General features: G+C 41.6%; 1 protein-coding gene across 2 annotated transcripts in view; it reads left to right on the forward strand.

Moving 5' to 3' along the window:
* The first annotated feature begins 5,321 nt into the window (after positions 1–5,321).
* The window catches only part of Mtmr6 (myotubularin related protein 6), a 43,220-nt gene continuing 32,773 nt past the window's right edge, over positions 5,322–15,768 (forward strand). The window contains exon 1 of one of the 2 annotated variants that reach the window (XM_070003100.1): positions 5,322–5,496. In XM_070003100.1, the coding sequence (XP_069859201.1) occupies positions 5,473–5,496 (24 nt within the window). In that variant the 5' untranslated portion in view covers positions 5,322–5,472. The remainder of the gene's footprint in view (positions 5,497–15,768) is intronic. The other variant, XM_070003102.1, reaches the window with a different exon arrangement.

Below are 15,768 nucleotides of genomic sequence, written 5' to 3' on the forward strand. Positions count from 1 at the left end.
CCCCCAATTCTTTTTTGATTTATTGTGTTTCTAGATTTTTACTTACAAAGTTTAGACCTATTACTCCCCCCTCCTTTTTTTAAATGTTGGCAGCATAGCAAAGGTATGCAAGACCATGGAAGTCTTTATAGGAACCTTGCACTATACAAGCCAGGAAGATCTTACCTAGCTGCTTTCACAAAGGAAGTTGAGCAGCTAGCTTATACAGACAGAAAGAGGCAGGGAGAAAGGAGTGTGTACCAAACACTATAGTCCACTCATGTTTGTACCAATCATGGTTCAATTGTTTATCCAAACGAAGGGTTGTGTTTGTACCAACCATAGGTCTTCTGTTGGGCCAAAGAAGTGCCAGCTGGGGTAAGAGTTTCATAGGAGATGCTTGCAAGAGTGTGTGTTCTGGATTTGGACTTGTGCCTTGAGTATTGGTATGATGGTAGTCTAGATGTTGGTTGGTACTCCTCCAGGCCCTGGAGAATAGTTTGCAGTTAGCAATTAGGAAGTCTCCCTAACTCCCAACATTTTAAAGAGAAAAGTAAACTTTTAAGATGGTGTTGAGTGCTGGTGGATCATGCCTGTAATCCTTGTTGGGTGGCTGAGATCTGAGGATTGCAGTTCAAAGCCAGCCAGGATACAAACATCCATGAAACTCTTATCTCTAGTTAACCACCAGAAAACTGGAAGTGAAGCTGTGGCTCAAGTGATAGAGTGTGTGAAAAAGTTCAGGGGCCAGGCCCTGGTGGCTCACACCTGTAATCCTAGCTACTCAGGAGGCTGAGATCTGAGGATCATGGTTCAAAGCCAGCCTGGGCAGGAAAGTCCCTGAGATTCTTATTTCCAATTAACCACCAGAAAACTGGAAATGACACTGTGGCTCAAGTGGTAGAGTGCCAGCCTTGAGCTGAAGAGCTCAGGGACAGCAGCGCCCAGGCCCGGAATTCAAGCCCCACAACTGACCAAAAAAAAAAGTTCAGTGACAGCTCCCAGGCCAAGTTCAAGTCCTACAACCAAGAAAAAAAAAGAGAAGCAGCCCAGGAATAGTGCCCAGGCCCAGAGTGTAAATCACCACTGCACGCGTGTGCACATGCACAAACACACGTATACACACACACACTCAAATGGTGCTTACAACAAAGGCTTATGTAAAGCAATACTTTAACAATATTTAACAGTGCTCTAACAGTAGCTAACTTATCTCCTAGGAAGAGGTGTGTCCCAGTCATCTGTTTCAATAGGAAAAACTGGCTGTGGAGTATATTGGAACTCTGTAATCTTTAACTTATAAAATGAAACTTTTATAAAAGAAATAAAGGATATCTGGGATAAAAGTTTCCAATTTCATAAATATGTTTTGTTTCTGGCAAAGTCATGGTACAGTAACAGTCACCTCCAGTAACTTTCAATGTTGCACAGATTCCACTGTTGCTAATAAGGAGTCAGATCTCAATTTTGGTTTTGAATTATTCACAGTAACCTATCTTTTTTCTTCTTTGGATATTTTTTTAAATCCCTTATTATTTATTTATTTTATTTTATATTGGTGCAAGTCCTGCAGTTTGGACTTAGGGCCTGAGTGCCGCCCCTATACTTTTTTTTTTTTTTTGCTCAAAGTTAGCACTGTACCACTTCTAGGGTTTGTTGATTAATTAAAGATATGAGTCTTACAGACTTTCCTCCTTGGGCTGGCTTTGAATCTCAATGCTCAGATCTCAACTGCCTGAGTAGTTAGGATTACAGGTATGAATCACTGGTGCCTGTCTCTTTTATGGTCTTTGTTTTACATGTATGAAGCAAAGTTCTTTCATAAACTAAGCCTGGTAATTATAAAATATCATTATTTTGTTCCTGTCAATTATCTAGAGAAGTTTTTCCTTGTCTGTTAATTTTATTATGACTTTGATATTCCTTGGAAATACTTCTAAGAATTATAGAAGGTCAGTTACAGAGGCATGTTCTACCAAAAAGGATTTATGTTTGCTACAATAAAGTTCTAGGGCACTGACAGCAAACACTTTAAACTATGTTGTCAGCTTGAATATTTTGGGATCATGTAGATGATATAAGTCTAGATATAAATTTGTCTGATGACCATGTACGAACTGATGTATCTCCAGCAGAGGTAATTATCTGTCCTCTTCTCATTTTCTCATTATAAAGTCAAATCGCCTTGCTGTCCTCTGGGACTTGGACTGGTTGAATCCCTTTCTCATCTGGCTTCACGTAGGATGGGATCCACATTTTGGCTTCTGAGCTGTATGTCCTGGCAGTTCATCAACTCAGATACTAAATTCATCTGATTTAGAAGTTGTCCTCTTACAGAATCTACTTCAGCATTCTGCTGACCTCTCTGAGCGTACTTTCTTTTATAGGTTAGTTTTATCTTCATCTGTTATGAGCTACTGTGTAGAAATTGATTTTATATTTTGCCCAAGTAGAGTGATTTTTTTCCCAAGCTATCATATTACTGAGTGGAACATTGATAGGGATTTTGAAAAGCAAATCAATATAGAATAGTAAAGAATATAGACTCGGGAGTCAGACTGTCTGGCTTTATATTATGTATCATGAATCTAGTTTTATCTACTGTGTGGTTTGGGGCCAGTCATTTCACTAGATTTCACTCTTCTCATCTTTGGCATGAGGAATGTGATAGTATTTTTCTCATACTGTAAGGAGGGCAGTACACTTTGTTACTTGATAATTACTAAATGTTAGTCAAGATCATTATGATTGTAAGAGAGCATCTAATAAATGTGAAATTATAGGGAGAGAGAGAATGGGGTAAAATACAAATTTGAGGTAAAATAATAAGATTTTTTCCTTCTGAAAGACTTGCTGTGTATTATGTAGTATAACTTACCTGTTTTCTCAAAACATCTTCAATAAAGACCTCCGTTACTTTCCTATTTATTTTTGACAGTAAGGTGTATGTGTGTGTGTGTGTGTGGGGGTGTTACTGCCAAAACTGGTTTTCAGATGTTCAATCCTTATTACATATATATCTCACAAGAAATAGCAACATCACTGCAGAGGCTGTTAAATTAAGTAAGCAATTCCATTGCATTGGCATTGCTTTTAACCTATAGTAGGCGCTTAAAACACCAGAACAACTAGAATAAAAAGAAACAAAGTGGAACAAAATTTTTTTACTTAGGAAAGAAAAAAATAGATGTTAGGTCTTCGTAATGTAATCACAATAAGAAAATTTCCATCCTAATTCTACCCCCTTTCCTTTTTCTTTTTGGTGCTGGAAATCCAACGCAATCCTCAGCCAGATACCTGCTCTGCCACTGAGGAAATCCTCCAGCCCACTTCCTAAACTTTTCAAAACATCTTAGTCATTCATGTTGTTATTGTGTTGATAGGGGCTTAAACTCAGGGGCCCTGACTGTTAAGTCTTATTTTTCCCCCCAAAGGTGGTACTCTACCACTTGAGCCTTACCTCCACTTCTGGCTATTTTTGTACTTCATTGGAGATAAGAATCTTTCCTGCCTAGGCTGGCTTTCAACCATGATCCTCAGACCTTAGCATCTTGACCCATCATTTTCTAATTACAAATGTGAATGTGATCAATGCAGAAGATTCAGAAAACCTGGAGAAGAGTATCTCCACCCCTGCACTGCTGACATCATGGGCAGGATGATTCTCTGTTGGTGGCTTCTCTGCTGCATTATATTCTGCAGCTAAACTAGCCTGGACCCACCAGATACCATACCCCCAAACGCTAACCAAGGCAGCCAAGACAACCAAACAGGACTCTGTATCTCACCAAGCATCCCCTGGAGAGATGTTCTGTCCTGGTAACTTCTGTATTAGAGGAATACAGCAATAATGACAACAAAAAGTCATCTGTAATCCTACCACCTAGAAATAGAAACCTTTCACTTTCATAAATACAAATTACAAAATATGGTCATATTGAACTTACTGTACTATAGTTAACCTGATCTTTCCAATAATATAGTACCTATACTTTGGCTCTGTAATATCTATCCCTCTATAATTTCTTTTTTGTGTGCCCATCCTGGAGCTTGGACTCAGGGATTGGGTGCTGTCCCTGAGCTTTTTTTGCTCAAGTTATTCCTACCTCAAGTCTAGTTCTACCACTTGAGCTCCACTTTTGGCTTTTTGTTGGTTAATTGAAGAGAAGAATTCCATGGACTTTCGTGCCTGAGCTGGCTTAAACCAGCTTTTTAGATCTCAGTTTCTGGAAAGCTAGCATTACAACTGTGAGCCACACACCAGCTTGGTCTATAACTTTTAAGGAATCCTTGTACTAACGTTAATGAATACATCGTACTTTACATAACAAATCCTGAAGTATTTGAGAATTTGTTTCAAATAACATTACATTAAACATTATTTGCTTAGAATAAATCCCAGTGAGTAGCTAGGTTGCTTTTCAAATTACACGTAAAGGTTCTAGTTAAAAATTAGTTTTAAGTAGTTACATAAAGGGGTTTCATTTTAATGTGTAAGTTTGTGAGCGTAATGTATCTTGATCAGTGTCAAATCCTTTCCATCCTCATTTATGTGGTTCTATTTTCACATATCTACAATGATTTTTTTTTTTTTTTTTGGCTCGGTGGTGGGGCTTGAACTGTGGGCCCGGGCACTGTCCCTGAGCTCTTCAGCTCAAGGCTAGTGCTCTACCACTTGAGTCACAGCGCCACGTCCGGTTTTCTAGTGGTTTATTGGAAATCAGAGTCTTATGGATGTTCCTACTCACGCTGGCTTTGAACCACGATCCTCAGAACTCAGCCTCCTGAGTAGCTAGGATTACAGGCGTTGAGCCACTGAGCCTGGCTACAGTGATTATTATGATTGAACTGCTTTCCTCTCTGCACTGCTCTACCTCCTTCCCCTCACCCCCATCCTCGCACAACACATGTTCTAGCTTCCTGGCATTAAAAAAAAATAATAAACTATGCAATTCAAAGGAGTGACACCATTGGAACTCTCCTCTATATATAGTTTCTAACTTTGGTATCGTCCGTTGGTACAGTAATGGACTTCAGAGACCTCTACGCATCGAATTCCCTTTACTCATGATCCATTTTCAAACCAAGAAACATCTTCCAGCCATGTGTCCAGGTTCTGGCTGGCTCTGCTGACGCTGCCCAGCCGCACCTAGGATGATTGGTGTACAGTATTAGTCCTCCACCAGCGGTAGGCGCTGTGTCAGGTGGGGGCGGTTTTGGACCAATGAGAGCGCCTCTCTCCGCAGGCAACATTACGTGCCCATCCACTCTCCATCTTCCCACTGGCCTCTGGGTTTGAGTAGCGTTGCTAGGAGACGACGCTCGCCGGCCGCGCTTGCGCAGTTGCGGCTGTCTGGGGCGGGCTGACGGGGCGGAGGCGCTGGTCGGTTGAGGGAGTTCCCTCAGACTCTGTCTCGGTCGCTGTCACCGCCCGGTTTTCCGTCGCTCCATGGTTCGCCGGTGAGATCGGCGTCCGGCAGTCGTCTCCTCGGAATGGAGCACATCCGGACGACCAAGGTATTCTAGGCTGTCACTCGGCGCCGGGGGAGGCGACGAGGGCTCTTGCCCGGAACTCGCCGGGCCGGGCCCGGGGCCTGGCGGGGCTCGGTGGGAGGACCTTGCCAGTTCGGATAACGGGGGACCGAGGCCTGGGCCCAGGGGGACAGGCAGCTCTGAAGCAATTTAGGGAACTTAGGGGTAAAATCTGGGGAAATGGGTCGCCGCCCTGTTAGCGCTACACTTTCTTGGGCCAGATGGGGGCTGCTTCAAGTTCGGTTCTTATTATAATCATTTGGTTCGAGCCCCGGGGCTTCAATTCAGGGCCTGGGCACCGTCCCCCAGCTGTTTGTGCTCAAGGCTAGCACTCTACCACTTGAGCCACAGCTCACTTCCGGCTTCTTTTTTTTTTGGGGGGGGGGGAGACTTAATAGGAGAGAAGAGTCTCGCCGACTTTCCTGCTTGGACTGGCTTCGAACCGTGATTCTCAGATCTCAGCCTCCCGAATAGCTAGGATGAACAGGTGTGAGTCACTGGTCTCCGGACTCAACATGTTTTGGGGGGGAAGGAGGGGGGATAGTTCCAGCCGTTGGCCGCTTCCTTTACGGCAAAACCAGCGGGTCCCCAACTTCACTTTACCGTGTGTGTAAGGTAGTCTTTGCTCACGTTGCATTGTCCGGTGTCACAGATTCATGATGCAAGTTTTGGAGGAGCCCAGACCAGCAGTGGGCTCTACCTTACTCTAGACCTGGTGTTTCCGTTTGAGCTTCGAACTTGAGGCTTGGACCCATATAGTCATTTTATAGTCACTTTAGCAGGAGTCATCCTGAGTAGGGAGGGGAAGCAGGGATGTTAAGTTTTATTTAAGGTCCAGTGGAAACTTTTCTGATATGGAATTTTTAAAAAATCCCATGATTAGTTTTTGTATGCTAAAAGACATTTATTTTGAGGATGAGTATTTGTATGATTCTGTTAGGAAGTTAAAGATAGAAGGATGACAATATCAGAATATCACAAGATTATGTTTTCAGCATCATTTAAGCCTAGTGAGGGAGGAAAAACTGATTAGAAGAATTGAAAAATATTTTAAGATTGTGGAGGTTCGACCAGTCAGGCACCCATTGTGAAGATGCTGAAAACTAACCCTGTTTAAAAATGCTGTTTTTCCTTCAAAAAACTTGAATTAAAAAATTACATTAGGGGGCTGGGAAGGTGGCTCAGTGGTAGAGCGCTTGCCTTGCATGCCTGAGGCCCTGGGTTCGAGTCCTCAGCACCACATAAGCAAAAAGAAGCCGGAAGTGGCGCTGTGGCTCAAGTGGTAGAGTGCTAGCCTTGAGCTGAAGAGCTGAGGGACAGCACCCAGGCCCAGAGTTCAGGCCCCACGACCAGACCCCCACCCCCCCCCAAAAAAATTACATTAAATCCATAAGTGTTGATGGAGCACAGATGAGCCAAACAGAAACAGATGAAACATCTTCTTTGGTTTCAGCTTTTAGAGGGGGAGAAGCAAATGATAATTCAAGGGCTAGGAGTATATCTAGATAAAAAATGTTTAGAAATACTGCTGATCCTTGTAACTGCTCCTCCAGGTTTAAGAGAAGAAAGGTAAATTAACTCAAGAATTAAAATTGCTGAGAAAGTTTGAAAATAGAAGGGTGATGAGGGAAATAACCAAACTATTAAAGGTGAAAAGAGTACTATGGTGGACCTTATGGCATGCTTTTCCTGGGGCAGGTTCTTATCCTGTTTTTCCAGATGTGCCTTAGATGGCAGGGGACTTCTTTTATACCCCTGGGAGTCTCATCTGTGTGTGTGTGTAGTGTGTGTGTGTGTGTAGTGTGTGTGTGTGTGTGTGTGTGTGTGTGTGTGTGTGTGTGGTTACTAGAGCTTGAATTCAGGACTTCACTTGGCTATTTTTTTCTTGCTTTCAGCTAGTGCACTACCACTTTATTCGTGTCTCCAATTTGGCTGGTTAGTTAATTGGAGATAAATGGCTCTCAGGTTTTTCTGTCTGGACTAGCTTTGAACGGGATCCTCAGATCTCAGCTTCCTGAATAGCTGAGGAGGAGGAGGAGTAAAATTTAGGTGTGAGCCACCCACTGGTGCCCTGCTTGAATCTCTGCTTTGCTTTGTCTTGTGCTTGCTACAGTGTGTAGTACACCAAAGAAAAGTAGTAAAAGTGAACTGTATCGTCCAAAACAAATCCTATTCCTAAGTGAATGATAGTAAACACTATTGGGAAATACAGACCTCTTCACTACTTTAGTCTTTCCTCTTCAATTTGTGTGTGTGTGTGTGTGTGAGAGAGAGGGGGGGGGGGAGGGAGGGAGGGAGGGAGGGAGGGAGGGAGAGAGAGAATAATTTTTTTTTGCCAGTCCTGGACTTGAATTCTAAGCCTAGCCACTGTCCCTGAGCTCCTTTTGCTCAAGGCTAGTGCTTTACTACTTGAACCACACTTTTGCTTCTGGCTTTAAAAAAAAAATTTCAACTAGTATTTATTAATTGTCCTTAATGGTATCTAGGAGTGTGTCACATTTCTGTGATTAAATGGAGAGTCTTAGAGATGGGGCTGGGAAGGTGGCTCAGTGGTAGAGCGCTTGCCTTGCATGCCTGAGGCCCTGGGTTCAATTCCTCAGCACCACATAAACAAAAGAAAAAAGCCGGAAGTGGTGCTGTGGCTCAAGTGGTAGAGTGCTTGCCTTGAGCTGAAGAGCTGAGGGACAGCGCCCAGGCCCAGAGTTCAAGCCCCACGACCGACAAAAAAAAAAGAGTCTTAGAGACATTCCTGCCTGGCCTGGCTTCCAACCACAATCCTCAGATCTTAGCCTCCTGAGTAGCTAGGATTACAGGCATGAGCCACCAGTGCTTGGCTTTTTATTTTATTCTTATAGTTGTAGTTTTTTTTCTTTTAGTATACTCTTGTAAATAATTACCTAAAGTTATTCTCATTTAGCTTTATCTTTTCACAGCAGTTGAGGTCTTTTGCGACTTTTTAAAAATTAGAGATTTCTGATAAATTTTCTAATAAAATTCCTTTTCAAATATACTCTTTTATTACTGTGTGCTGTTTTTCTAGCATTGTATCACTCCTTTTGGAATAATGTTAAATGAGTTTACATAAACCACAGTTAAACTGCTAGGTATATCTTAGGTGCCAGGCACTGACTGACTAGACAGTGGGGTGTACAACAGCAAGCCAGACACAGACCTTGGAATGCATTATGATAATTGCTGAAAGGACTAACAGTTTTTAGATTATTAATCTGTTTGGAAAAGAGCTTATTCTTTTAAGAGTCATTTGAAATAGCCTTTTTTTATGGTACTGGTCCTGGGGCTTGAACTCAGGGCCTGAGCTTTTTCACTCAAGGCTATCACTGTTATCACTTGAGCCATAACTCCACTTCTGACTTTTGGGTGATTAACTGGAAATAAGAGTCTCACTGTCTTTCCTGCCTGCCTGGGCTGGCTTCAAACTATGACCCCCCTCAGATCTCAGCCTCCTGAGTAGCAAGATTACAGGCCACTGGCACCCAGCTCATAGCCAACTTTTTGTTTCCATTATGTATATCCTTTATCTGAACATAATTAATTTGTTTTTTTGGGGGGGGTCTAGTTGTGGGACCTGAACTCTGGGCCTGGGCGCTGTCCCTCAGCTCTTCAGCTCAAGGCTAACGCTCTACCACTTGAGCCACAGCGCCACTTCTGGCTTTTTGCTTTTTGCTTATGTGGTGCTGAGGAATCGAACCCAGGGCCTCATGCATGCAAGGCAAGCGCTCTACCCCTGAGCCACCTTCCCAGCCTGAACATAATTAATTTGTAATGAAAAAATTTGTTGCTTTAGTTATATTAACTTTTTGTTGTTTATTAAGTTACTTGTTTAAAACAACTTTGTTGTTTATTAACATATTTCCAAATTAGTGCTTGTACCCCAAGCCTGGCCACTGTCCATTAGCTTTTTTGCTCAAGGCTAGCATTCTTCCACTTGAGCCACAGCTTCACTTCTGGCCTTTTGGTAATGGTTTGGAGAGTTTCATCACCTACTTTCCTGCCTGGACTATCTTTGATTACAAGCGTGAGCCACCAATGTTAATTAGCCAGCTTACTAACATTTTTGAGCTCTATGTAGTTTAGGTGGTATGATCAAGAATTAACTCTAATACTGTATGACTGTTTAGTGATTTTCTTTTAGACAGCTGTATGTGAAAAGTAATAAATGTTCTTTTCTAAACAGCAGCCCAATATTAGCCAGTACTAAGCTGTACTTATGAACAGTGCAGCTCTTGACTGTCACTTGGAGCTGTGAACCAAACACAAAGCTGGAGCAGAGTAAGTGAACAAGAGCAGAATAGAATAAAGATGGAGGACAGGAACAAGTTACTATAGACCCTTCAAGGCTATTTTAAAATCTTTGCTTTCAGGGGCTGGGAAGGTGGCTTAGTGGTAAAGCGCTTGCCTTGCATGCTTGAGGCCCTGGGTTTGATTCCTCAGCACCCATAAGCAAAAGAACAGCTGGAAGTGGTGCTGTGGCTCAAGTGGTAGAGTGCTAGCCTTGAGCTGAAGAGCTGAGGGGCAGCACCCAGGCTCAGAGTTCAGGCCCACGACTGGACCCAAAATAAAACAAAACAAAATCTTTGCTTTCACTCTTAGATTGGAAGCCACTGATGGAGTATAACTGTTCAAATCACAGAAAAGCTAAGTAAGATAGAACTGAACTTATGGTCTGAGGTGATTATTCCATTGATAATTCATGCCATCAGACATCAGGAACTAGGAATACATAATTTTAAAAAATTTTATTATAGGGCTGGGAAGGTGGCTCAGTGGTAGAGTGCTTGCCTTGCATGCACGAGGCCCTGGGTTCGAGTCCTCAGCACCACATAAGCAAAAAGAAAAAAGCCAAAAGTGGCGCTGTGGCTCAAGTGGTAGAGCGCTAGCCTTGAGCTGAAGAGCTGAGGGACAGCGCTCAGGCCCAGAGTTCAGGCCCCACGACCAGACCCCCCCAAAAATAGAAGTGGTGCTGTGGTTCAAGTGGTAGAGCGCTAGCCTTGAGCACAGAAAGGCTCAAGGACAGTGCCGAGGCCCTGAGTTCAAGCCCTAGGACTGGCAAAAAAAAAAAAAGTCACACCAACTTTCAAATGCCGGGTGTCGGTGATTCACACCTGTAATCCTACCTACTCAAAAGGCTGAGATCTGAGAATCGTGATTCAGGAAAGTCCGTGAGACTCATCTCCAGTTAACCACCAGAAAACCAAAGTGCCTTTGTGGCTCAAGTGGTAGAGCTCTTGCCTTGAGCTGAAGAGCTGAGGGACAGTGCCCAGGCCCAGAGTTCTAGAGTTCACAACTGACAAAAAAAAAAAAAAAAAAAGTGTATTGGCATTTACAGTCTTTCACCAAAGTAACCACATACTCCCAATCCTTTCTTCTGGCCCCATGTTTTCCTTTAGTTACTCATTTTTTTCTAAACAATTACTGGGGCTGGAACTCAGGGCCTGGACAATTATCCCTTAGCTTTTTCTGGTGCTCTACCACTTAAGCCACAGCTCTACTTCTAGCTTTTTAGTGGTTATTGGAAATAACCAGTTTCATAGACTTTCTTGGTCAGGCTAGCTTCGAACCATGTTCTTCAGATCTCAGCTAAAATTACAGGTGTGAGCCACTGATGCCTATTGTCCTTCAGTTACTCTTTCCTTTCCCAAATCCTTTCCCCATTTACTTTTTGTCCTTTTAAGAATTCTAGCCCTATTTTTATAGTGCCTCAGTGATAGTGACCTAGAATAGTTACTGCTTTATGAGCATCTGCCTTGAAACATTTTTAGGAAATGCTTCGGGGAGAACCTGTAGCAAATCTGTAAAGTATTTCATATAAAGAAGTATGAAACAGTTGCTTTAAAAAATTGACTTAAGTCTTTGGTTTGAAATTTGTATGCCAGTAATTTAAAGGAAAAGGGCTACATGCTGGCTGGCTTAGTGTTTTCCATTTAAGACTGGCTACCTCTTGAAACACACTCCTACTTTTGCTGGTTAATTGGACACTCTCTTGAAGTTATTTACCAAGGCTGGCTTTAAAGGGCAATCCCTCAGATAGCAGACTCCCAAGTAGCAAGGATTACAGGTTTGAGTCACTGTCCCAGCATTGCAGCCAGTCTTGACAAGTGTAAAATCTTTAAAACAAATTGACAAAACTCTTTCTTTCTTCCTTTTGATCTCAGCTTTATTTAAGATTGGCCTCAAATGGGCTTCTAGGCCTTATTGTTTCTTTAATCATCCCTAGATTACTTCATTACCTTCCAGCCAAGCTATTCCTACCCACCTCAGCATTTTTGTTTTTGTTTTTGTTTTCCCATTTGACACTGGAATGCTCTTAAAAACCCTATCCTATATGTAATGGACTATTATGCTTAAAAACCTGTTTGTAGCTGGTGCGGGTGGTTCACACCTTTAATCCTAGCCACTCAGGAGGCTGAGATCTGAGGACCATGGTTCAAATCCAGCCTGGGCAGGAAAGTCTGTGAGACTCTTATCTCCAATTAACCACCAGAAAAACAGAAGTGGCATTGTGGCTCATGTGATAGAGCACTTGCCTTGAGCTGAACTCAGGGACAGTGTCCAGGCCCAGAGTTCAAGCCTCAGGACTGATAAAACCAAAACCCAAACCAAAAAACAACCAAAAAATCTGTTTGTATATCTTCATCTATAAGCACAGACTCTGTACCTTACTACATATTTCTCTTTAATCAGATAAAGTACTGTGCCTCCTTTATTGAGATATAAATGCTGAATTGCCTCTATTGAGATTTCTGTATTTTCTGTGTATCCCTATTAATGAAGACAATTTTTTAACCCTTACTTTTAGCAAGTTTTGTATTAGAATTCTTCCCTCTACCAGTTGTTGAACGCTTAGAATAAACTACACATGGCAAAGCTCAAACTCCCTCAACCAGATTAACAACTATAGTCATTTTTGCAAACATTTACTTGTACACTTTATTGTCTTTATCAGGCAAATGAGGATAAAATACTTGTCATTTATTATCCAACTTTACTGCAGGTCTTTGAGGAAGTAGTAGTAGTAGTAGTTGTTGTTGTTATTATTATTATTTAGATGAGGAAATGAGACCCAGATAGGTTGGCCTTGAATTCAAAGCCAGTAAATTTTTATTTGGTGAATGAGTAAACTCTCTTTCCTGATACTGATATATAGGTACATGCTCTTTTTTTGTGTGTGTGCCAGTCCTTGGGCTTGAACTCAGGGTCTGGGTGCTGTTCTTGAGTTTTTTTTTAAATTCAAGGCTAGTGCTCTACCACTTCAACCACAACTCCATTTCTGGCTTTTTGCTAGGTAATTGGAGAGAATAGTCTCATGGAATTTCTTGCCTGGGCTGGCTTCAAACCGTGATCCTCAGATCTCAGTCAGCATCCTGAGTAGCTAGGATTACAAGATTACTGTCTTATGTATGTGTCTGTTGAGTGTGTGTGTGTGTGTGTGTGTGTGTGTGTGTGTGTGTGTGTGTGCATGCATGCATGCATTCATAAAATAGTTATGTATTTAAAGGGTTAAAGTGAATCCGTTTCTTTAAAAAGTGGAGAACTAGACATGGTGGGGCTTTAGATATTGTCAAAACCAACTAAAGGTAGAGAAGAAAGCTAGCTCAATTGAGTTAAGAGTAAGACAGATTAATTCCCTATTAAAGCTTGACAGTTGCATAAGAATGAGCAACTAAGTTTCTTAAATACAGTCTTTGTCCCCATCCTCTCAGATGACTGAGTGGCTTTGAGGTGTTGAGGAACTGCTAGGGACTAGGACTTTTGCTAAGGTTTGGAAATTCATTTGACCAATCAGTCTTTGAATCCTAAATATAGTTGATCCAAACTACAGATCTAACAGAGGGATTTTAAATAATTTTGAATCTAATACTAGGGGGAATCAGAGTGCTGGGAAATATTATTGTCAACCCAAATTTATAGAGAACATCTTGATATAGCCTAAGCCAGAAAGAATGATATAATATTAGATTTAGAAGATTTATAGATTTAGAAGAATGATTCCCAGACTGGGTGATAAGATGGCAAGAGAGAACCTCTATAGAGAACTTTGTATTACTAAAATAAATAGTTGGACAAGCTGAATATTAACTGTGCTTTCTACTAGTAGTTTTTTTTATTTGTTTGCAGTTCATTCAGAATTCATCCACTGTGTAAGAAAATAGCTGAAAGAACTAAGAAAGAGAATAATGGGATTATGAAAGAACTCTATTTAATAAATCCCTTAACTGATTTCAAGAGAAAAGGTTACCACTGGTAAATTGTGATCACTTTCTGGTTTTCCCCTATGGGACAGTCATCTTAGGCTGATAAACATTTATGTCAAACAGTGTTCTGGCCATCAGAATAGTGATTCAGAAAGAAAAGAGACTGTTCTTGTCCTCAGATATGTTAGAGGCTTTAGTGAGAGAGACTAGACACATGAATAGATGTGTAGATGAATAGATGCTTTCATTCTGATAGGCATTGCTTTCATAATGGTGGGAGGAGCCAGTTTTGAAATGTTTAGGTGATGAAACTGGTTACAGTGATTGATGGAGCATTATTGGTTAAGAAGAGAGAAGGCAATTTCTAGATTTCCAGTGTAGATGACTCACTGAAGGTGGGATAATAGTATTTCACAATTGTGATTATATTTGTGAAGGCTGACAGGGAAAATCAGTTATTTTAGTATAATTCACATGGCTCTTAATATGTCCAAGTGATGACAGTATAATTCTGGGTAAAGGATTCCAGCTCAGCATTCAGACCACTCATGGGTAAAACTGTGCTGTCCTACTTAACTAGCTGCTACTAGATAGCTGAGGATAGTGACTCCACATAGGAGTTGTGAAAGTGAAAAGAAATAAAGTGTGTTAACCACTTAACATAGTAGTAGCAGAAAATAAGTCCTTAGTATTATGTTAGAGATTACAGTCATAGATATGTATTTATGACTCAGGAGAGGGCACAGTTGTACATGCAGTTCTGAGAGTCACTAATAAGCAGGTTTTTTTTTTTGTTGTTGTTGTTTTTTAATCCGGTCGTGGGGCCTGAACTCTGGGCCTGGGCGCTGTCCCTCAGCTCTTCAGCTCAAGGCTAGCTTGAGCCATACCGCCACTTACCGGCTTTTTTCTTTTTGCTTATGTGGTGCTGAGGAATCGAACCCAGGGCCTCATGCATGCAAGGTAAGTGCTCTACCACTGAGCCACCTTCCCAGCCCTAATGAGCAAGTTTAAAAGAATGACAGTAGGTAAGATTCCTATCATATCAAGAATGGACCCTTGAGAAAAATTGTGAGCCAGGGGCTATACAGCCAGGGGATGAGCAGGGAGGATAAAGTCCAATACAAAAGAAAAGTATGATTATTGTCAGCATATACAAGTTTTGTTTGTACACAGTACTTCTTGCTTGTCTTGTAAAGCCTTACAAGTCTTATAATTGGAGAAATAATTATTATCTTTAAGAATAGACTTCACATGGACTTTTTCTTTTTTAAATTGCCTGTACTGAGTACTGAGGCTTGAAGACAATCCTGTTCTCTTAGCTTGTTTTACTACTTAAGTCATGCTCTTTGCTAGTTAGCAATAGATTCTCTTGGACTTTTTGGTCCATGTGGACTTTAAACAACAGTCCTCTAGGTCTCAGCGTTCTGAATAGCTAGGATTTCACTGCCACCATCTTCTTTAAAACAAACTTCCTATTTAGTTAGTAACCCTTCCTTTCAAAACTAGCTGCTGGGGCTGGGAAGGTGGCTCAGTGGTAGAGTGCTTGCCTTGCATGCATGAGACTCTGGGTTGGATTCCTCAGCACCACATAAGCAAAAAGAAAAAAGCTGGAAGTGGCGCTGTGGCTCAAGTGGTAGAGTGCTAGCCTTGAGCTGAAAAGCTGAGGGACAGCGCCCAGACCCAGAGTTCAGGACCCATGACTGGATTCCCCCCCCCCCCCCAAAAAAAAAAACAAACTAGCTGCCACTATAGTTTATTATTTTCTTAGGTACTTAATGTGCTACAAAATGTTGACACAAATTGTTAGCCCAAGTAGTGTTGATATGTTAGATTACCATATTTCCATACATGTTCACTAGTTCTCCTTTTTATTAGAGTCCTTAAAACTTGGTTTTACTTGCTTGAGGAAATAATGTGGGTGAAAACTGTGTTGGTGGTAAATGGTTTTCATTGGCTCAGTGCCTTTTCTAACCAAGTCTAACATAACTGGAGAGGAATAAACACTTCTTGATTATACCTGTCCAGTTTGCAGTGTGGCACAGTG

The sequence above is a fragment of the Dipodomys merriami genome, unplaced genomic scaffold (assembly GCF_024711535.1).
Source record: "Dipodomys merriami isolate MVZ:Mamm:240054 unplaced genomic scaffold, mDipMer1.0.p SCAF_6, whole genome shotgun sequence".
NCBI lineage: Eukaryota > Metazoa > Chordata > Mammalia > Rodentia > Heteromyidae > Dipodomys > Dipodomys merriami.